Consider the following 23,970-nt stretch of genomic DNA (forward strand, 5'->3'; position numbering starts at 1 on the left):
GCTCCCTCGGTTCTACATGCGATTATTGCCTGTTAAACCGAATGTAAATAATGTATGAAATAAAATTATTGTGTTAGATAAAAGTGAAGACATACATTTGCAATAAGTTTACTCAAAACAACATTGATTAAATAATTATCATGTTATAACAATGCAACATACAACCTATTCTCCTATATTTAGCTGGCAACATGTAGGTTGTGTGTTTTACAAACCTAAATGATACATTACATCACACACTTCCATCATAATATTCAATTGCTACTCTGAATGTAAGTGCATCTACATTTCAACACAGATTGAACAATATTCATCGCGAGAATTGGGTCAAGGTAGATTTTTGGCTTTAAATTAGCACGAAACAGATTTATCACAATGCACATATACAATGTGATACATTTAAACAAAGAAATGCTGTCTTTGTTGTTTTATAGGGTGATGAAGGTAGCTAGCATAGCATGTAAATCAATAATGTAATTATAGTATTTTTATAATAACATGTGCATCTCATAATGCGATTACATATATATTATTTTTATTTGTAATTTCTTCTCCTCCTATCTTCCCCTGTCCACTTACCTGCTGTTTATCTTATACAATTAGATATATTGTGTATACAAATGTACATGTACTAGATGTATTCCGACGAGTTGTATAACTCAAGGACAATAAAGAATTGAATTGAAATGAATAAGCATTTCATAGCCCGTGTAAGCGGGTTATGCAAATTTTAATGCAATGATTGCTACCCTCATCACCCTATAAAACAACAAAGAAAGACATTTTATCGTTTTTACTTTTCTTTAGTTTTATAATATAGACTAGATTTAAATATTAGAATATAGCGTTCATCATTTCGTTACTTTAAACTGAACAGCCAATACCAATACCCCCTCCCCCAACCTTGGCAACGCTCCATATTTGGTAATGATTACGCGGACAGGTGGTACCAAAAAAAAAAAAAAAAAAGAGGATGAACTAGTTTGCAACAAACATGTATTCATTGTCTATGATGACAGCAATGTGTTATTGAGATGATTTGAAAACTGCCCATCTACATGTACCGCCACCTGCAATGGTCACTATTGCCATTATTTTTTATTTTGTTAATAATGCGCTGTAATCGAATATTATACGATTTTTTTCTGTATAGAAGATTTAGAAAACGAAGTCATTTTACATGTACATCAACAAACGTAAATCACGTGTTACACGTGCGCATATCACAATTAATTATTGATGGAAAGTTGTGACCAGAAATAAAATACAATGTCGTGTTACACCGTAGAGTGTCCAACACAACCACATAGACAAGTATATGTACATCACACAATAGAAATAGCACATACAATAAAAATAGCCTATACTATACAAAAAATAACATATACCGTAAATAGTACACACAATAAACTCCATACATTGTATGTAAAAATACCGAGAGAGAAATTCACATCATCTGTGCTTTTTAATGCAAAATGTGAATTACATAGAGGAATGACTGTAAAATGTGTAAATCTGATAATAAAAAAATAAAATAAAATCCCATCTGACCTAGACTAACAAATTCAATATTCCTCTCAAAAAACTTATTAGATAAAAATAAAAAGTACAAGATCATCAAATTGAGCAGAGAGAGAGAGAGAAAGAAATAGAGAGTTTAATAAACACTGACGAAAGATACACACCTGTACATGTAAATGTATTAGGCCTGCAAAAAATAGATCCCCGATAAGTGTGTGTGTGCGCGCGCTTCATTGATATTTTAGATAATTGCAAACGCAAAGACAATTTATCAAATAATTGTAAACTCAGTACTACTACATGTATTTGTTATCTCCAAAATAAAAAAAAGTTTTTGAAAATTCAAATTTCAGTATCCTCCAAGATATCTTTAATTCTTCAACTCATGATTTTTTTTTTTTATGTTTCCCCCTTAAACCGTGTAATAACATTAATAGTTTTCGAGAACTTCCTCATTTGAAGCTGTCTATTGGCTCTTGATTTTTAACTATAATGGCTTCAAATGTAAGACTGAAACTTAAAACTTCAAATTCTTCCTCAATCAATAATCACATTTAGTTAAGGCACATCATGACTAAGAATGACTTCAAATTTGCATAATTTGTGTAAATTTACACAAATATAATTGACATATTTCTGGATGGCATTTCGCGATTAGACCACCTTGTCGCCAGTCTTCCGTTGTAAAACATCCTCTCCATTAACAAATACTTTCTGGATATTTCTGCTGTCACCTACAAGAAATAGTGTTGGAGACAATTTCAAAAATACACAGTTTATGTACAGAGCCAAAAACAGTCTGTTAATTTTATGAGGCATAATTAAAACATTGCCATTCAAATTTCGAGAGTAAACTGTAAGAGCCCATAACAACTGATGATATAATATTACTGGACTGGTAAGTACTGTGTGTCCTAAATATACCACCGTATAATAGGACTGCAACAAGTATACAATAAAGGCATGACGTCACAACAACGCCTTTTAAAAAAGAAAAAAAATACCAGACAACAAAGTCCAAACTGCCGCAGTGGTCTAGAGGTTAGAGCGTTCGCCCCGCATGCGGAAGACCGGGGTTCGAATCTTGACCTAAGTCGTTAAAACAGGTAGTGAGTGTTCCATCGCCAAACGCTCGGCATCGGGTGTGAATGTCACGCGGGTCCTCTGAGATGACCATAAATACGGATGTCACAGTAGGTGTGGCACGCTAAAGAACCCTCACTGCTCAATGGCCGTAAGCGTCGAGCATACAGGCCTAAATTTGAAGCCCTTCACCGGTCTTGGTGACGTCTCCATTTGAGTGAAAAATTCTCCAGAGAGACGTTAAACAAGATATAATACAATACATAGTCCAACAGTATGGAAAGCCAACAGGGTCAAAATTATTTTCCTGTAACTACACTATCTGTACCATTTGCTCAATGTAAATGTAGCGATTTGATGTTAAATGTAAATGTAGAAATGTAAAATAAAACTTGACAGTTGCAGTACTTATCACCAGTGCAGTGTCATTTGGATTTGGACCCCGTTGGCTTTCTATACGTTAGGGTTGATTTGATTCTTTTTCTTTAAATATTGCTATGACGTCATACATGAGGGTATGACAGCAATTCTTCATGCCAGTATACTTTTCGGGAAGCGCTTCCGCGCTTGTGGAAGTTTCATTTGTATCACTGTTCTGATAATCGTTTGATTAATCGGTATATATTGGGGAATAATGGACGCGGCGTTTCTTTGATCTTTGCAATAGACAATAGTCGTGGTTATGAATGCAATATCAGACTGTTTCAGTATTGGTTTCCTTCAAAATCGGATTGTCTCAAATAAATCAATTATCGATTTAATAATTTCTTCCTCTTTGTTCTGAAATGAGCCACTACTTATATAAATGTGCAAGGGTTAGAAATATATTATTGTTTTATGGTGGTAAACATTTCATAAACTCTGAAACACAATAACACACTGTAAATGCAATGTAACATAAGTAAAAGAAGAAAATCACCTTTATTAGATTCCTTTTAAAAATTATATGTCAAATGATTAGCGTGTTGTTTACTAAATTGAAATTTTTCTGAATATTGAATAAATGAGATAATGTACAGACCTGTAACTTTAAGTGTTCTGAGTATCTGTTTAAACAGTTTTGTTCTTAACATATCGCGGTACACAATACAAATTATATAAACAATTTTCGTACCGGGATACGGTACCATTTTTCTTGTATTGCGGTGTATCGGTATATAGTTACACTCCTACATCCATTGTATAAACAGAATTTCAAATTTTCGCACGGAATGATTTTGATTGTATTAATGGCACGTGGTGAGCAGATCGACGCATTAGCTGTCAACCATGATACATCCATACCAACGTGGTTTAAAACATCAATAACACCACTGCTCAAACCAACTTTTATAAACTAATTTTTCTTTTCTTTACAACCATTAGTGGAGATAAATGTTTAGATACATATTTTAACTCACCGAGAAAGATGAACTTTTGTATGAGGTCTTCTGGGGTATCCTCCTTGAAGACATCGATCTGCGAGCCTGGACTATCGACTTTAATTAGGAGAGCGTCAAACTCCTTCCCAACCTCAAAGTTCCCCACCACGTGATCGATGGCTAAAGCTATAGAGTAGAAGCAGGGTAAAGATATTCTAATATCAACAAAATTGATTGTTATCACATAATCCTGACCTACCCTATGTCATATATAGAGTAAATATTTTGAATGCAATTTTGGCACTAAACAACTCCCATAAATATTTCGACCACAATAAATGATTTAATCACAGATTTTCCTATTAAAGGATATGTTTGTTTAAACTGAACAAAAAGCTTGCTTATACATATGTACATGTACACATACTTTAAAATACATTGTAACAAGGAAACAATGTTTCTCCACACATACACAGCATATGTATGGTTTTCAAGTCTAATTTGCAAATTACGTGTTGGTATCCTTTGTTCAGATTAAGTGCAATATCTTATTTTGAAAATGTAGAGAAAATCTAAAATTTGTTATTATAAAAACAGGTTTATAGCGTGCATCAATGTTTCCGACAGGCAAAGAATCCCGGAATTTCTGTTTGTGATTTCAATTTTACTGTCAACAAAATTACACTTTGTTATGCCCCCTTTATCAATTAGCAAGCATAAGGTTGGGTTTTTTTTCAATGTATACCCTGACTTCCTCCATACGTGGCCATCATAAAGGCTTCTCTGTGAGTGATGGCTTTATGGGCGGGGTCCTTAATTGACCACATGTTGGATGTATGTATAGCTGTCCTCATCGCATCCAGCATCGAGGGGCTGTATCCTCCAGACACATCTAGATATATATAATCATAAACAGTTTAGTATTGTGTGTTTGTGGGTGGGTGGGTGTGTGTGTGTGTGTGCGTGCGTATGTAATAAGACAAAGTAGAAATATCCATGGATCAATTCATATTCCATGTGTATCTCTGAACATGCACTCTAGTTTCAGTAAACCAGCTCACAACATACCTGTACCAAGTCCTATTTTGATCCCTTCTGAAAGACATTGGCGGGCATTCAAAATTCCACTTCTTATCCTACAAAAGTACATTTTCAAACTGATTTGTTCCCCCAAATTTAAGATGCATTTTGAGTAATGACTATTGATTCGGACACTTACGATAAATTGGAGTTAGGACAATGCGATATAGATGCCCCTTTCTCCTTTATTTTCTTTCTTTCTTTATCAGACAAATAGATTCCGTGGCCTAGTACAGTCTGTTTCAAGTAAAAGAAAGTTGGGACTTTGAAAGTCACAATAATGATGGTAAACGATCTGAATTGGGTGTATGGGAGAAGGAGAGAGAGAAAGTGAGTGAGTGAAAGAGTTTCTTTTCTGGGACTTTTTGCACAAACCTTGTTATGGATGAGCCCGGCTTTGTCATAGACATCTAAATAGCTTTCATAATCAGGAAACATTTTCCGCACAGCTTCACATTCGTCCTTTGTTTCAGATATGTGTGTCTATGAAAAATCGTAAAAATGTTTAAAGTACTGTTTCAACTATATATTAATTGCTATTTACCAAATCCTACATTATATACTCAGCACATTGGTGTAAGAATGAATTTCGAAGGTTGTTGATCTACAACCAACGTCGTGTGTTCCTTTAATTATGTTCGTCTTCTTCACTTTTTTCATGATAACGTTTATATTACTGCTTCAAACATTAAACAGATGGTTTACCAGTATATAATCAACGTGTGAACCCAAATAACGAAAATCTCATGTTACCATCGATCCACTCCTACGTTGAACACCTAAGGTTTCTGAACTATACATGTATAATGCCTACCTGTACATGCAAGTCCATCTCAATGGAGAGAAGTCCTAGGGCATCCAATAACTGTTGGCTGCAACTGAGGGCAAAGCGTGGCGTAATAATCGGCAACACACGGGAATACTGGAATAAATTAATTATTTAGTAATTAGCGATATGATTAAATAAATGATGGGTACATCAAATTATTTCATAATGGCAATCAGGAATGTAGAGCGTTTTGATGTTGTGGGGTGGGTTAATGCGTGGAGCTGAGATATGGGCCATTTTGAACTAGAATTACAGGTGTTCTTCACTTGTCACCGTTTTGTTAAAGAAAACAATATGGCTATTCATCAACATAATAAATTCACATGACTGTACAAACATAGCAATATTTCCTATCCCCTCACCCACTGAATTAAATCGTGCTCATACGATGAATTCACATCATGAAACTCTCTGATATGTAGATCTATATGATACATAAGATATAAACTTTTCAAGATGGCAATATCAAATCTGTTAAAGACCTCCTCTTTCTCTCCATCCGAGGGGACAAATCTTACCCGGGTCATCTCACCATCCAAGGGGCCGGTTTGAATAATTTTGAATTTTGTATATAAATAAGCATTCGAAGACACAACCAAAATACATGCAGTGTTGATTAAAATAAATGATATATGCATGTAGCGACGAACAGGCGTCAGAATATAACTTGCAATATTGTCTACATGTACATACAAATATCCTCATCATTTGAAATTACATTTTTTAAACAAATGACAAAATCTATATCTTTTTTTATTACCTTTTTATGTGAAACTGCATCAACGAACCTGAAAGTAATCATTTATCTATTTAATCTCATGCACGATAAATACGAGGGTCGTTCAATTAAATAAGTAAGAAATCCTATGTTAATTTTCTTTTATTTTTCTCACTTCAAATTACTACAAAACTTTGGCAGGAACGCTTTCCAAAATAAATCAAGCACACAACCAAGGTAATTGAAATACATGATAATAAAATTCTGTTACAAATTCAATACATGTATATTGTAAGGTACTGATCACGTCAAGTAGTTTGCATATTTTTAATCAATGGACTATGTTCTGGGTATGGACTATGTTCTGGGTATAGACCGTGGGTATGGACTATGTTCTGGGTATGGACCGTGGGTATGGACTATGTTCTGGGTATGGACTATGTTCTGGCTATAGACCGTGGGTATGGACTATGTTCTGGGTATGGACTATGTTCTGGGTATAGACTATGTTCTGGGTATAGACCGTGGGTATGGACTATGTTCTGGGTATGGACCGTGGGTATGGACTATGTTCTGGGTATGGATTATGTTCTGGGTATGGACTGTGTTATGGGTATGGACTATGTTATGGATATGGACTGGTGATGCAATTTCATGACAGCAAGAAAAGTAACATTTTTTCCTGCAATTTATTATGACCATCATGTAATTGATTATGTCATACAATCATTTAAAAGTTCTTAACTGTTTACAGAGAAAAATACATGTATCATCGCTTGCAGCAGAAACCAGGATCGGCGCTCAATGCATTATTTTGTTTTGTACACAATGATACGTCCATCTGAATCTAAAATGAGGTTGGACATAATGGGTTTTAAACTACATGTAAGTGTTTGTCGGGCATTGGTCTACGAATAGTACAATTCATTTTCGGAAGAATTCACTTACGAGGTTTCAACGTATTGAATAAATTCCATATGTATAATGCTTTCATTACTTGATAATTCTAAATTTACATTCTGTGTATATAAGGGTTTTCTAACAGTTATGTACAACAGACGAATTAAAAAAGATCGAAATAGGACAATTTTAATCAGGAATGATGTATCGGGGTGTCTTTGTAAGGTGAATTCATTGACGTAGGCTGTATCAGACAGATGTGAAACACCTTTCTCTAATGGTCCTGGAGACAATGAATCAAACATCTGGAATTGTGAAAATACCGAAGCTTGCTCTATCTTATATCAGATGCTTATGCTTTTATAGCAGTGTGGGTTGGCGTAACAACGTGGAAAAGAATGGGAGGGAGAAAACCCGTAAAAATAAACAATGTTAAAAGGGTAAGGGGTCGTCATACCATCACCAGGTATGACTGTTGTGAGTAGTTCCTACTGTTATGAGTAGTTCGTACTTAAAGAATACATCGTCATAATGGTTGATTTCCTTTTGAAACTTAAAATAAAATAGAAACATTTGACAGCATTTCGCCATGTATATTCCTTTTAAATCTAATTGCCTTGCATGGTAACTCAGTAGGTTAACGAATGTCGACTGCTGATCGTTCGTGCGTAAGAGTCTAGCAGGGGTTTTATTTCTATTCTGCATTTTTTAACTGAAGATGAGATGGGGGGGGGGGGGGGTCGAGCCATTAGAGGTCCGGAACTCTAAATCATTGAGACAAACTTCTACAATAAAGCAAACTACACTGTACCTGGAATCTAATATACACTGTACCTGGAATCTAATATACACTGTACACATTAATGTCTGTAAAAGTTTAATGTCCAGGTAACACTTCAATAAAAAAAGGAGGGGAGACATCCACCCACACTTCTGATAGCGAGCATACATCCCTATCTCTTTAGTTATGTCCATATATAGCTTATCTACGTATGTGTTTTAACGGTGCACTATACTTGTATCGTGGGATTACTTTATAAATACAACTGTACATATAATCAAATTAATTGCTTTTCAATTTTCAGACGAGACAAAAAATATTTGAAGCCTCACTTCCGTGTCTCGGAAACAGATTTATCCACAGACTCTTCTATATAGTAGTCCGGGGAGTTGGTATTCATGTTCACTTTCCCAACCAGTGCCCTCTGACCCCTCTCATCTGAAAATATCAACCATAGTTCATTAAAACAGAGAATACTCAAACATTGTGAAACGAAAACCGTCAGATGCATATATGCAGTAATCTAGATCTGACTGGAAAATGTGATTTGTATATAAAGAGAAACAAGAACAATGTATTAGTTCACATTCGTTGCTATGCCAATAAATGTACTGAATATACAGTACGAAAGCAACAATCTAATGAACCTTCCTTTCCTTAAAGGGGCATTTTCTGTCATTTTGTCACCAAAATTAAATTCAATGAAAATTGCTCTATATTATACATTTCAGTAATAACACCAGTATTTAATCATTTCAAACCCTTTTTAACCTAAAAGAGGCACATGAATGTGTAATTTTGGTGATTAAATAATTATTGTCTTACAAGCCAATAATTCATCCTTATATATTTCTTTACACTAAAGGCGGTTTCTGCTGTTTATTGTACAAAACAAATGTTTTTATCAGTCATAAATATATATTCTTATGATATTAAGAGAATTTGAGAAAAAATGGTTGCCATCACTTTCACAGGTAATGTCCCTTTAAATAGATCACTGTCTAACTTGAATATATATTCTACCAGGGTTATTGCAAAGATCAAAGGATTGCCGCGGTCATTATTATTCCTTCACACGTATTAATTGATAATGAGAAAATTGATACACATCTCGCTTGAACTTTGAGTTATGCTAATGCAACAATAAAGTCGATGACTGATAATACAATTTTAAAAATCATAAAAATCAATCAATATATGTTATTAAAAAAAATCATAAATGACTGAAGAACATTTGTCATTTAGTAAATGTCTGCATTCCAAGAGCGATATACATGTAAACATGGCAATGCACACACAAGTTTTTCTTGGACTGTATTCAAAGCAATTATGATTGATATATTAATTAATTCGTTAACATCAAACTAAATACTTGAAATATTTTTTTTTAAATAGATTTAGAATACCCCTACCATCTCAAATTTTTCATCAGCAAAAAAACAATGTAGGCCGTTTCGGAAACTGCCATGACGTCACAGAGACCTAATTCGTAGCTATGTAAGAAAATGATCGGTTGTATATATCTGTGCCGTAGTAGAATAGAAATGAAGTTCTTGTTTCGTGTATATTGCAGGATAACCTCTGTTGTTTGAAATATATAAAAGCCTCGGCTAACGCCTCGGCTATTATATTTCAAAACAATATTTATCGACCTTGGAGGTTATCCTGCAACATACATGAAAACGCAACCATTATTTCTTAAATATTTACACACTTTGCTCAAAGTTACTGCATGTATTTTGCATTGCTAAACTGATGAGGTTAATTAATATTTTTGTAGTGTTTTACTGGTGCGAAATTTACAGTATATTAGTACATTTTAAAGAAGGTGTTGTACGTTTATTGTCATTTCCCCTAAAAGTGAGGTAGATAATTAAGTTCCCTGAAATAGCGTTTAAACTCGTGTTAAGGCTTGCCTATAAGTAAGATCATATGAAAAATAATGCATTATACGAATTTACAGTGAAAAGTACAATTAAAATACATGAAGCGTATACAATAAACGCTAATTGGTGAATTCCAGTATAACCATTACATACTGTATGTACATGTAGAATTTTTCTTTTACATTGTACTTGGAATTTGCTATCTCTACAATTCTTCGGACACTCTGGCCTCACTCTGTAAGTTTGTAATTCTCTATTCGTCGGACACTCTGTAAGTTTGTAATTCTCTATTCGTCGGACACTCTGGCCTCACTCTGTGATTATGTTTGTAATTCTCTATTCGTCGGACACTCTGACCTCACTCTGTAAGTTTGTAATTCTCTATTCGTTGTCCATTCTGGCCCCACTCTGTGAGTATGTTTGTAATTCTCTATTCGTTGTCCATTCTGGCCCCACTCTGTGAGTATGTTTGTAATTCTCTATTCGTTGTCCATTCTGGCCCCACTCTGTGAGTATGTTTGTAATTCTCTATTCGTTGTCCATTCTGGCCCCACTCTGTGAGTATGTTTGTAATTCTCTATTCGTCGGTCACTCAGGCCTCACTCTGTGAGTAAGTTTGTAAACACCTTCTCGCTGAATGTATTTTAAATCTTTTTAATGTATAAGTATTAAAGTCAACACTTTTATCATTATGAATGTGCCAAAAACTTAGCAAATTTCATACACGTGTATATTCTCAAACGTTAGACAAGAGGTCCATGGGCCACATTGCTCACCTGAGTCACCTTAGTCCATATTCAAAGGTTTTCCCTATATATTTGCATGCAAAACTTTGATTTCTATTGTGGCCCAATGCTACCCCCAGGGGTCATGATTTTTACAAACTTGAATCGACACTCACTATGTCAGGAAGCTTTCATGTAAACTTCTATGGCTTAATGGTTCTTGAAAAGAAGATTTTTAAAGATTTTCTCAATATAGTTGTATGTAAAACTTTGATCCCCTATTGTGGACCCATCCTATCCCCGGGGGAGGATGATTTGAACAAACTTGAATCCGCACTATGTCAGGAAGTTTTCATCTAATTGTAAACTTTTCAGACCAAGTGATTCTTCAGAAGAAGACTTTTAATGATTTTCCCTACATATTTGCATGTAAAACTTTGATCCCTTATTGTGGCCCCATCCTACCCCCGGGGGCCATGATTTTAACAAACTTGAATCTGGCTTTCATGTAAATTTGTACTTTCCTAGCCCAATGGTTCTTGAGAGAAAGATTTTTAAAGATTTTCTCTATATATTTGTATGTAAAACTTTGGCCCCCCATTGTGGCCTCATCCTATCCCCGGGGGCCATGATTTGAACAAATTTGAATATGCACTATGGCAGGAAGCTTTCATGTAAATTTCAGCTCTTGTGGCCTAGTGTTTCTTGAGAAGAAGAATTTTTAAAGATTTTTCCTATATAACTTTGATCCTCCTATTATGGGCCCAATCCTATCCCTGGGGGCCATGATTTGAACAAACTTGAATCTGCTCTATATCAGGAAGCTGGGAGGGGGGGGGGAGGGGGCATGATTTTTAACAAACTTGAATCTGCTCTATATCAGGAAGCTGGGGGGGGGGGGGGGGGGGGCAGGATTTTAACAAACTTGAATCTGCACTATATCAGGAAGCTTTCATGTAAATTTGTAATTTCCTAGCCCAGTGGTTCTTGAGAAGAGTTTTAAAGATTTTATTAATTTATTTGTATGTAAAAAATTGATCCCCTATTGTGGCCCCTTACCCCCCCCCCCCCCAGGTCATTATTTTAACAAACTTGAATCTCCACCATGTCAGGAAGCTTTCATGTAAATATCAGCTCTTCTGGTTCAGTGGTTCTTGAGAAGATTTTTGAATGACTCCACCTTATTTTTGCATTTTTGTGATTACTTCCCCTTTGAAGGGGGCATGGCCCTTTATTTAAACAAACTTGAAAGCCCTTTACCCAAGGAAGCTTTTTGTTATGTTTGGTTGAAATTGGTCCATTGGTTCTGGAGAAGAAGTCGAAAATGTGAAAAGTTTACAGACAGATGACAGACAACAGGCAATCAGAAAAGCTCACTTGAACTTTCAGCTCAGGTGAGCTAAAAAACTATTTCTTTAAAGGCAGAACAGATGTTTTCCTTTAAAACCCATTCACCCCCACTAAAACAGTAATAAACAACACATTGCATAATGGAATTAGAACCGATACACAACACCTTTAATGTAGTAATAAAAATAAATATTGCTTAAATAATGTATACATACTTTTAAAGAAAACTAAGAGTTTACTGGTGTACAAGACTGAACAAAGAAACAGGATTTCAAATGGAAAACCCTGAATATCTAATATAATACCAAGAAATTGATTTCTGTCAAATGTTTTCCTCTGTATAGAAAATCAGAGTCTAGAAGGATGCAGTCTTAAGTTTAGAGCACATGTATCATGAATAAACGTATAGCACTTATTTATGTATTGAAACTCTCATGGAGACATGGCATTGCATATTTTGATATTTACATTTCCAAAGTATCTCTGCAAATTTTAAAGATGAATGCGTTGCACTTTTAAACAATGTGCGTATGAATACTGATAAATATACATGAAGCGCATCTGTTTGCACGCCTGGAAATTCCCACAGAAAGGAAAGAACGTCTGTAGAATGTAAACAATGAGGATATGAAATACAACGCTTTACGTTGGCATGCTTTTCATGAAGTACTAACGCGCTACGTGAAGTTAAATTGGCGTGAAGCGTCGCAGTTCATACCCAAAATGAAAATCAGACACTAATGGTTGAAATGTATTTTTAGATGAGGGACCCAGAGACTTTTAAGGATGTAACACATACATGAATGAAAAATATAGAATATATGTAATAAAGCTGTGATGTTAGAAATTAAGAATTTTGCCTCATGTAGCATTAAGAATAAGATACACGTATACTTCCTGTGGAACTCGAACGTACGATATTAATATACATGTAATATAGAATGCCATCTGAACACCCTTGTCTGCTGAGCTAATCAGACGCACCATGAATTTAGATGGGGTGTACATATATATTTTTTTTTAATTTCGCATTACCCGGTAATCAATGGAGTACTTATCTTTAAAAAATTGTGACATACACATGTATGTCATTCATTCTTAGTGAAATAATGAACAGTATTGGGAAATATCTCGCCCCTGTGCAACACCCTCTTTTGCACCATCCCTGTAAATTAAAATTTACAGACATTTCTACTGGTTAAGTGCCCTTTGCTTAGAAATTGATTTTGCGTTCCCGTACATCAAATGACTTACATGCATAAGAAAAGCCTCACCTATGATGTCACACAATGCCAGACATGCTTCTAGATGGATCGTCCCGTAATAACTGGCCATTGTTGTCCCATTCTCTAAAGTTCGCCCCTGTTAAAAGCGTGATTACCAATTACGGATTTCAGCAAGAGAAACATCAAAATCTATTGATCTCAAGTATTCCAGTCAAAGAATATACTTGTAAAATTAAGGAGTTGTTGAGCCAGTGGGCCGATTCACAAATATCACCACTAATTAATAGTTATTGGACCACTGTCATTTCTTTATAAATGCGATGAAGACCCCTGAGTGAGCAAAATACATCCACATGTATGTATTAACAATAGCTGCCAAACTGTAGCTTTCTGAGAAAATACTGGGAGAGAGAGAGAGAGAGAGAGAGAGAGAGAGAGAGAGAGAGAGAGAGAGAGAATTTAAATACATGTGACACCTAGCCTAATGAAAGATCTACTAAATTTGACTTTTGTTATGATTTTGCCTTTTACATCTTTACAAATTGTAATAATGGTCATTTCTTCATGAGAGGCTGCAATTGTAAACAACAAGTGTAAGGATCTTGATGAAAATACATGTAGTAGGCTGAAAATTTCGACAGAAATGAAAGTAGAATGTAAATGTAAGATTCAAATTATATGAGGGTATGTCTGGAAATATGCAACGCTTCAATTTTCAAAAAATTCAATTTATTTCTTAATTAACGGTATTGTCTTAAAAGCTTGGAAACGTACATCAGAATGTATATTTCTGTACATCTTTCGCTTTCCGTATAATAATTATTGTTCAAAATCCATGTGAACTGTATGGTATGTTACGGTATACATGTAGATGTACTTGCATTTAAAAAAAGAATGAAATTGGGGTGTAAATGGAGAACATATATCGATGGGTCTGTCTTTGCGGTCAATATTCACCGTATAATGACATTTCACAGTGATTTTGTTTCATTCAGTTAATTGTATATACATGTATGCATATTTCTGGAAGTAAATGCTACAATTATATATTTACTGGTCTGCTCATGAAACATAATGACGATAATGATATCCATAAACCTGTCGGCGGACAAACTACTGTGAAAAGTTAATGTAAACGGCGAGTATTGACTGCTAATATTGACCTCGATGTAAAATTACATTTGATATTCCACTCTCTTACGTGTCATACACAATTGTACCAAAAGTCCCTGGCACAATATAAATGGCAGTCACTTGCTATACAGTTGGCCAATTGTCCAGTTTTAAAACCAGTAGAGATTGTAACAACAGCTGAATCAACAGGTGGTCGGCAAAATGACCTTAATAACTTTAAAATTACATGTACTGCACGGAATGGAAGCTAAATATCAGTAGAAATAAGGCTTAAATAATGACCTCTTTAAAAAGTCGCTCCATGTACTATTCTATTCAATGACACGTTAGAGAAACAAACACTTGAAAATATTCTTTTGGGGAAGGGGGGGGGGGGCGTCAGCTTAATTGTAAAACAAAGAAATGTGTGTCTGTGATCATGTATATATGAAGTGGAAAGATTTTTAAAATAGACAAGTTACATATGGTTTGAAAATCTCGATATAAGAGAACGAGTCCATCTTAGATTTTATATTTGTATATGCATGGTTTAAGAGAGTACAGTGAACTGAAGTAAACATATTGACAGATGTACTCAGCATGGATTGAAATGCACAACTGAACATGCCTATAAGTAGAGTGTATGCATAGATGGTTTCATCAAGAATTTTGCTATAATCACACCACCTACATGTAGCTAGCAGAATACACAAATATCTACATTTTGATACAGAATATGTTGCAATTCTAATATCCTATTAAACACACTTAATGAATATAATTCAGTATTAGTATGCACTCTAACGAAGGTTGTTTTTTTTTTAAATTCAATCCTTTGCATTCTGAGCAAGTACAAATCCTTTAATATATGTACATGTATACTTTTCTTTTTATACCCACCGATATGGTGTGAGATGGTGTAAAATTTACAAAGGGCGACTATCATCGACTATAACATGATCTTACCACAACCCTTTTGTAGACAGTTTTAGCAAATTCAAGTTCCTGGAATTTGGCTTCCGTGGGGAATGTGTAAGACTTGAGCCATTCCAACAGGCCCCTATCCAGGCCCTTACCAGCGTTTGGATATTGAGGGGCATGGATATGAGTGTCAATCATCCCCGGCATAAGAAACGCACTGAAATAGGATACGATATTACATCGATATGTAGTTATCAGGATAATTAATAGGATACGATATTACATCGATATGTAGTTATCAGGATAATTAATAGGATACGATATTACATCGATATGTAGTTATCAGGATAATTAATAGGATACGATATTACATCGATATGTAGTTATCAGGATAATTAATAGGATACGATATTACATCGATATGTAGTTATCAGGATAATTAATAGGATACGATATTACATCGATATGTTGTTATCAGGATAATTAATAGGATACGATATTACATCGATATGTTGTTATCAGGATAATTAATAGGATACGATATTACATCGATATGTAGTTATCAGGATAATTAATAGGATACGATATTACATCGATATGTAGTTATCAGGATAATTAATAGGATACGATATTACATCGATATGTAGTTATCAGGATAATTAATAGGATACGATATTACATCGATATGTAGTTATCAGGATAATTAATAGGATACGATATTACATCGATATGTAGTTATCAGGATAATTAATAGGATACGATATTACATCGATATGTAGTTATCAGGATAATTAATAGGATACGATATTACATCGATATGTAGTTATCAGGATAATTAATAGGATACGATATTACATCGATATGTAGTTATCAGGATAATTAATAGGATACGATATTACATCGATATGTAGTTATCAGGATAATTAATAGGATACGATATTACATCGATATGTAGTTATCAGGATAATTAATAGGATACGATATTACATCGATATGTAGTTATCAGGATAATTAATAGGATACGATATTACATCGATATGTAGTTATCAGGATAATTAATAGGATACGATATTACATCGATAGGTAGTTATCAGGATAATTAATAGGATACGATATTACATAGATAGGTAGTTATCAGTATAAATAATATTCATGAATTCTCATTCGAATGGAACAGAAAACATTCTATTTTAATGCGATGAGTTGCATTGTTTAGCCTTGAAATACAGAATGACCAGTACTGAACATACCACACCTCTATAACTTTGAGTGATGTAAATGCTGTCAATTTTCATAGATTTTGATATCAATAATGCCCATAATGCTTGGGTATTATACCTACTTTTCACCAATTTCTATAATTTCATGCTCCTTTTCATTCGTTCTCTGTTGAAATTTCTCTATGTCTTCCACAAAAACAATCTGAAAAGCAATAAGAGAAAGTGTAAACAATTTTCATGGGTTATTTATGACATAGCAGTACACTACGATGTAAAACCTCCAGGACCATCAAATATCTACAGATAGATTAGATAACAATTAGCGGCCAATATTGAAAATTACATCATACATTATATAATCATTTATAAACATACAATAACGTTAACTCCAGTGTCTGTAATATTGTACAATACAAAGTCATAGTTAGTGAACTTGTACGTTAATTCATAGCAAACTTTCAGAAATAATTGAACTTTATAATACAAGGCAAGTGTTTAAATATTTGAACAAGAGGCCGACAATCCTTACATGTATCAACTGAGTATTAGTTCAATGTATCACTAGCCCGGTGGGCTACGAAGATGTTTTCTTGAAACCTATCTAAGCTATATTCTAAAATTCAGCAGCAGTATAGAACAAGATGTGTTCTTGAAACTTCAATGCCTCCGGGAATTGCCCTATTGATGATGATGATGATGATGATTACATAATACATGTATATGTTATATCCACACTGTATGACTATTTTGGACCCGTCCTAGAGTCAGAATCCTGGACTTGTGAAACTCACTATGTTGGTGCATCCTTTTTTTTCTTTTCCTTCATGTAAATAAACATTTAGTTTTTATACAGTCTCAGCAAAATTAAAGAATTTTTTCAAATGATAAGGGACATTAATTATGATAATTTTAACTCCACCCTGGTACTAAAAACCTCTACCCCAAGGATCATGAAATTTACAATTTTGGTAAAGGGTCACCTGGTCTTTCTAAATACCTATCTAGGTTCAATTTAGTATCAATAGCATTAAAGAAGTGTTATATACTTGTTTTACACATAAACACTATTTGCAAAGCTTGACCTCGCCTTGGTGTCAGAACCTCTACCCTGGGGATTATGAAATTTTAAAATTGTGGTGAAGGCCTTATTGCTCGATATGACGATGTATTTAGTTTTGCTTACAGATTCGTGGTTATAAAGAAGAAAAATTGGTCATTTTTTGGCAGTTTTTGTCCTGCTACTAAGGCTCTGAAGGTACAGAAGTTCTGAAATTTACAATTTATATCCCCTTTGTCCAAAAGATGCTCGTTAACAAATTTGAAAAGAATTGCATGGAAAGGTAGTTATCAAGAAGTTTAAAATATTTAATGACGGTTAACACGACGCCCGACAGACGATGGACGCAAACCAATAGCGATAGGTCACCTGAGTGACTAAGGTGGCCTAAAAAGCAACAAGAGTTGGTGAAACTACACAAATATCAATACATTTCTGTTTAATGATGTATTAATCATACAGATATATTCAAGAAATAAATAACGCAAAGCAACACAGTTTATGCCCCCGCGTATTTTCAAAACTGAAATTTACTTCTTATATTTACATCCTACTTTCATTTCTGTCGGAATTCCCACCCGTTAAAATGGAGGAACTATAATCATCAATATTCGTACGCCGCGTTGAAATTCCCACCCGTTGAAATGGACGGACTATATTAATTAATATTCATACGCCGCGCGTTGCTTACAACTGCAGTGCGTTGAAGAGGAAACGTCTATCATTACAATGTGTAAAGATATCAATGACAAAAACATTAGAAATGTAAATATATTAAAAGAATTTACATAACTGTGCACATGATATAACCACTATAGTAATGTAACAGCAATGTTCAGTATATATTATACATTTATACATGCATGCACTATCCACAAAAATCAGCAAGAAATGCTACAGAAGAATTATTGATCCTATTGATCCACTTCTGCTGAAAGTAGATCATGCACATTACATATGTACATACTGACATTTATAAATCAAATTTACAATCAGGTTGACAGATATAGAAGCGTTGATACAGGCATGCAAATGATACATTTGTACATGTAACGTTTCCGACATGCTGCACAAAATGTCTCTAAATTCACAATTCATCAACCACAGAAGTTATCCAAGGACACACAATCTTTAATCAAAGAATTAACATTGAAAAGCAATATCAAAGAACATATTTTTCCTCAAATCAAAAATGAAACGTATCTCTTCAATCTCATTTAATGAGCATTTGGGACAATTTTTTTTGGTGTGGATTTCTCAATCATGAGATTTGAATAATAACATTAGGGTATGAACAGCGACGCTTTACGCAAGCAGACTTCATGGAGCACGTTAGCTATCATTATGATTCATAAAGATATCAAAGGCAACAAGAGGTAATGTGAGCAATGCTCACTAAGAATACCCCCCGCTTACCCCAATCTCCCAAAGGGTGTTGGTAATAGGTAAAACTTCAGTATTATGATCCAAAAGGTATCTAGGAACACAGCATCTCCATGCGATGAAAAAAGCCATTAAAGAATTTAAATGGAAACCATATTGCTACTTCGATGTCCAGTGCGCTTGACCTTTGACCTTTTGACCCCAAAATCGATAGGGGACATCTTCACCCCATGGGTAGTCCATATATATGATATGGTGACGGTAGGTGGAAAGGATAATGCTTTAGAGCCCGGAAACCATTGCGTCTACAGACGGACGGACGGACAGACGGACAACCCGATTCCAGTATAACCCCCCCCCCCCCCACACACACACACACAACTTGTTGCGGGGGGGGTGGGGTATAAAAACAATGAAAATTTAAATAATAATGGACAAAAGACAGGCAAAAGGAAATAACTAAATACTAGTACTTCCTTAAAAGATGGTACATGAACATATTACATATATACATGTGTATAGTTACTAAAGCTATATGAAGACAATCGTCACATCCTCTTGTCCCCATCAAGCAGTTTGTAATATCTTCCATGTACATGTATATCTAAAGCTTATACATGTATATAATTGTATATGATTCGTCATATATAATAAAAGATAGACTTTGTAAAATAAACAATTAATGCATACCTCGAACTCGGAGTATCACTTTTGAAATTGTAGCTAATGAGCCCACCCCCTCCCTATACCACTGAAATATCAATTTTATTAAAAGTATATATCATGTATTATTATACACGAATAATCTTACTACAAATACACTTTAAACAATTCTGTACATACATCAAGTTTATCTCTAGAGTGTATAAAAACTTGTTTAAGGAAAATCGATTGCAATGATTTCATGACAGGTACGCTTTAAAACTTTTAACTATTTCTAAAAACATCTATTCCGTGTAAATATTAAAATTGATTTCTCAATGGAATCATCTGATGGCTGTACATGTATTATATGCATATTAAGTGTCCGAGACGTATATTGAATAGTGTTATATTTGACATACCAGAATCTTGAAATGTTTGTCAATTACATAAATGTGTTACACAATAATTACATTATATACATGTTCATCTGAATTTTTGTGTGGTTATTGAATGAGTAGATTATTGAATGAGTAGATATACTTTAAGTTCACGTTCGTTACAGCTAATGAAAATTGTCAAACTTTTCTCTGACAGGGTTAACTTAAATTAGAAATACCAATGTACTGTATAAGCACAATTTCTATTCTTTCTTGACCTTTATATGTTTTTAGATGGATTACATTGTGTATTATGTCTATAAGCTGTATTTGATTTTGACTAATAAACAACAACTGAAATAATTCTTGTATGCACGTAGCCTACATGTCATGACATCCTTCAAATAAATATGGGGCGCCAGTAGGGGACATACATTGCTTTTGCAATACTCTCCGAGAGAACACTTGCTTCAATGGACGTCTGAGATGGGATATAAAATATGTGTGGGTATTATGGTTTAAAAATGATTTTAAATTGAAATTATATTTAATATATTTACGTAAACATTAGTTTCCTGACTTTTGACGAGAGTTTTGAAAATTTAGAATTTACACGTATCTATAAGATATGTTTACTCTCTATCTATTTTAGTTTGATTTAAACATGTTCCACATCTTATATCTGTGATGTCTGTCGAAGGCTCAGAAACTTTGGTGTGGGAGGAAACGACTCCGAATATTCGGTGTAAACCAACGTGTCCGAGTGGGCGACCCATTCAATCCCGGATCGCCGCGGTGTATGAAAGAAGCTGCACTGTATATAGTGCGTTATTCTGTCATAGAGATCCAGGAAATGCGGGGCTAACTATAGGTGTAATTCTGCATCCTTACGATTCAAGACAAGTACCGGGATCCGTCTCATACAAGACATTTATATTTGTTAATTCTATCATAAATATCCAATCACCACCTAAAATACCACTAATTTTAGATATTCCAAACAAATCGAATTTTCGTCCCTCCTGTAGCGCAGGTATACAAAATCCTGCACCGACACGTGACTGTTAATTTCGTTTGTACAATACAACCCCGTATACAAGGTGCATGTATGTATATATATATATATATATATATTTGACAATCTTGCTAGGCGGTGGGTGCCGTACGTCGCTGGTTCGACCCCGGGCTGGGGCGAAAATTTTCAGTACCTAGTTGTGATTATTTAGTGCTTTATATATATATATATATATATATATATATATATATATATATATATATATACACACACTATTGTACTTCACAGTAAGAACAATCATTGTGTAGCATTTTATTCTAGTCATTTTCTGTCAAATCACAAGTGCGGACGATCGATTTAGTTACCTTGGTTGTATATATATACAAGATATAGGAGATTTGCAGATACTGCATGTACACTGTGTATATATTTTTAAATCTATTTGACAAGAAGGCATGGTATTGCACGCTTGTCCTTCGCCTTCGTGACAACGCCGAAATCCCGTTGGTTTCGCGATCTCGCTTCTCTTGGAAGTTTCTGACGATGCTGGGGACACGAGTCTTAAGACTACCAGTTAGTCCATCAGCCTGTCTGACGACACAGTAATATAAATGTATAGACAATCACTCTGCATGCATTTCCATCTTTGCAAACCACGGAACTCAACGAACAAATTCGAAATTCATTTATATTGACAAGATTAATCATCATATACTATGAGAACAAACACCAAACACATGAAGTGCATTATGTAGGTACAGCGTAACAGGGTTATACTACATATGTAAGAAAATCTTACATCATCGCTGGTTTAGTGGGCATTCTGTTTTCAATTGACCCCTAGAGAGTATATAAAAATTATCAGTGCATGTACACTCAGGCTTGATAAAAGCCTCGATCAATAAGTTTTAATACTTTTTTATCAACCAGGGCATATAACGAGGTACATGTAGTCGGTTGAAGCAAGATTAAAACTTATCGCTCTAGCTGTTATTTTATATTTGCACTTATTCAACCAAACTAAGCTATTTTATTTTGAACTTACTACAACCAAACTAAGCCAAAACAATATATATATAATGTTTTTCGCGCAATATCAACTTTGACGTTTATAATACTTACTGTTACGTCATAGTACTTTTGTGTATGTAGTCGTGCGTTACGTTGCACACGACTGAAGAAGACCGGTAACACGGTCGAAATATTTCTACAAAGTGTTTAGAGTTTTTTTCTATATTTATTTCTACAAAGTGTTTAGAGTTTTTTTTCTTTCTATATTTTACTCAATCGGAACTCCTCGAATGTCTCGCGCACTCGACATAGATCTCGGATGTAATACGATGGCATCCATGAGCGAATTTGATGCATTGTCAATTGTGACGTCACAGCAATGCATCAAATTCGCTCATGGATGCCATCGTATTACATCCGAGATCTATGTCGAGTGTGCGAGACATTCGATGAGTTCCGATTGATATTTTACTTCCAAAACATGTATACATCTCAACCCATGCTTAATTCTAATTTTGTATCAAGTACGTGTTCTTAACCCTCACTTGTGTCTGTGATAATAACAGTAGAGGTCTATACCATACCACCCTCTAATGAAAATTAGACCCCTATTATTATTACAGACACAATCACCGGTTCCTGAGATTGACCACGAGGTGTGTAAATACCTACGTCATGGACGTGGACGACCGGAATAGCGCCTATATTTTGATATAAATTTTGATAATTGTATTCTATGACAATGTAACTAGAATGTGGTATACACGAAGCACACTTCAATGCCTTATCTTAGAATGGTAACATCATCCACTTTACTTTTAATCTCTTACCTTTCCGTCTTTCACAGCGATTGCATGTTTCTGCAAGATTTGCATGCACTCGTCCTTTGTAGCATGTACGAGCACTCCACAATAAACCTGTACTTTCCCCATCTTCTGGTAATGGCGATTACTTTAAAAATGGTGATAAGGTCTCCTTGATAAAGCTGCCCACGATCAAATAAGGTGCTAATGAATGTTCTTGATCTTGTCAGCCTTGCCTGTCTATGCATAGATGCAATTATATTAATGTCACGTTCAAATTTGTGTTTACACTTTAGAGTTATCTGCCCTTGCTCGACGAAATTGCAAAGTGGTGGATCCTACAGACGCGTAAACAATAAATCAATACGCTCTCTCTCTCTCATTTATCTATCGTTATATCTACCTCTTTCTCCTCTCTTTTTTTTCTCTCTCCCATTAAAGTGCATAAACAATATATATATATATATATATATATATATATATATATATATATATAATTTAGCTGCGAGTTTTTGTTTATCATGGGTTTATAATGATTGTTTATTTTAAAGCAAGTGTAGTGGGAAAATATGCTAAATATTTTTAAGCGATGATGAAAGATTACAGCGTCAATCAGACATAAATCGTGACCCCCCCCCCCCCCTCTCCACCAAGCAAATATGCTTAAATAGAAGATGTGTTACACAAAATAAACATATACTGTACATATGTATTTAATCTTTATTTTTTAGCTTCATTCTTTTTAAGTACATTGAGCCACGTTGAAGTCTACCGTATTTAGTTAAGAATTCACAACGTGTTGCTGATAACGGGATAACAATAGTTACTATGATCTGCTAGGTAGTTAGAAAAATTAGAGGGGGGTGGGTGGGGTGGGGGGGGGGTGACAAAATCAATCAAAATGTAAAATAGTATAGCAGACATTGAACATTCCAGAAGTATTCAATTTTCATAATGATAAATGC

General features: G+C 34.6%; 1 protein-coding gene across 1 annotated transcript; it reads right to left on the reverse strand.

Annotated features, from left to right (window-relative positions):
* Positions 1-92: 92 nt before the first annotated feature.
* Positions 93-23,299, reverse strand: LOC125646839 (guanine deaminase-like). The gene is made up of 13 exons (XM_048873395.2): positions 23,033-23,299; positions 16,837-16,916; positions 15,540-15,711; positions 13,509-13,596; positions 8,606-8,711; positions 6,635-6,662; positions 5,860-5,967; positions 5,421-5,528; positions 5,185-5,282; positions 5,034-5,101; positions 4,711-4,857; positions 4,005-4,151; positions 93-2,255 (listed from the first exon to the last, which is right to left on the reverse strand). The coding sequence occupies exons 1-13, from the start codon at positions 23,132-23,134 to the stop codon at positions 2,176-2,178; spliced, it is 1,332 nt and encodes a 443-aa protein (XP_048729352.1). The 5' UTR covers positions 23,135-23,299; the 3' UTR covers positions 93-2,175.
* Positions 23,300-23,970: the final 671 nt, after the last annotated feature.

This window comes from Ostrea edulis, chromosome 6, assembly GCF_947568905.1.
Source record: "Ostrea edulis chromosome 6, xbOstEdul1.1, whole genome shotgun sequence".
Classification (NCBI taxonomy): domain Eukaryota; kingdom Metazoa; phylum Mollusca; class Bivalvia; order Ostreida; family Ostreidae; genus Ostrea; species Ostrea edulis.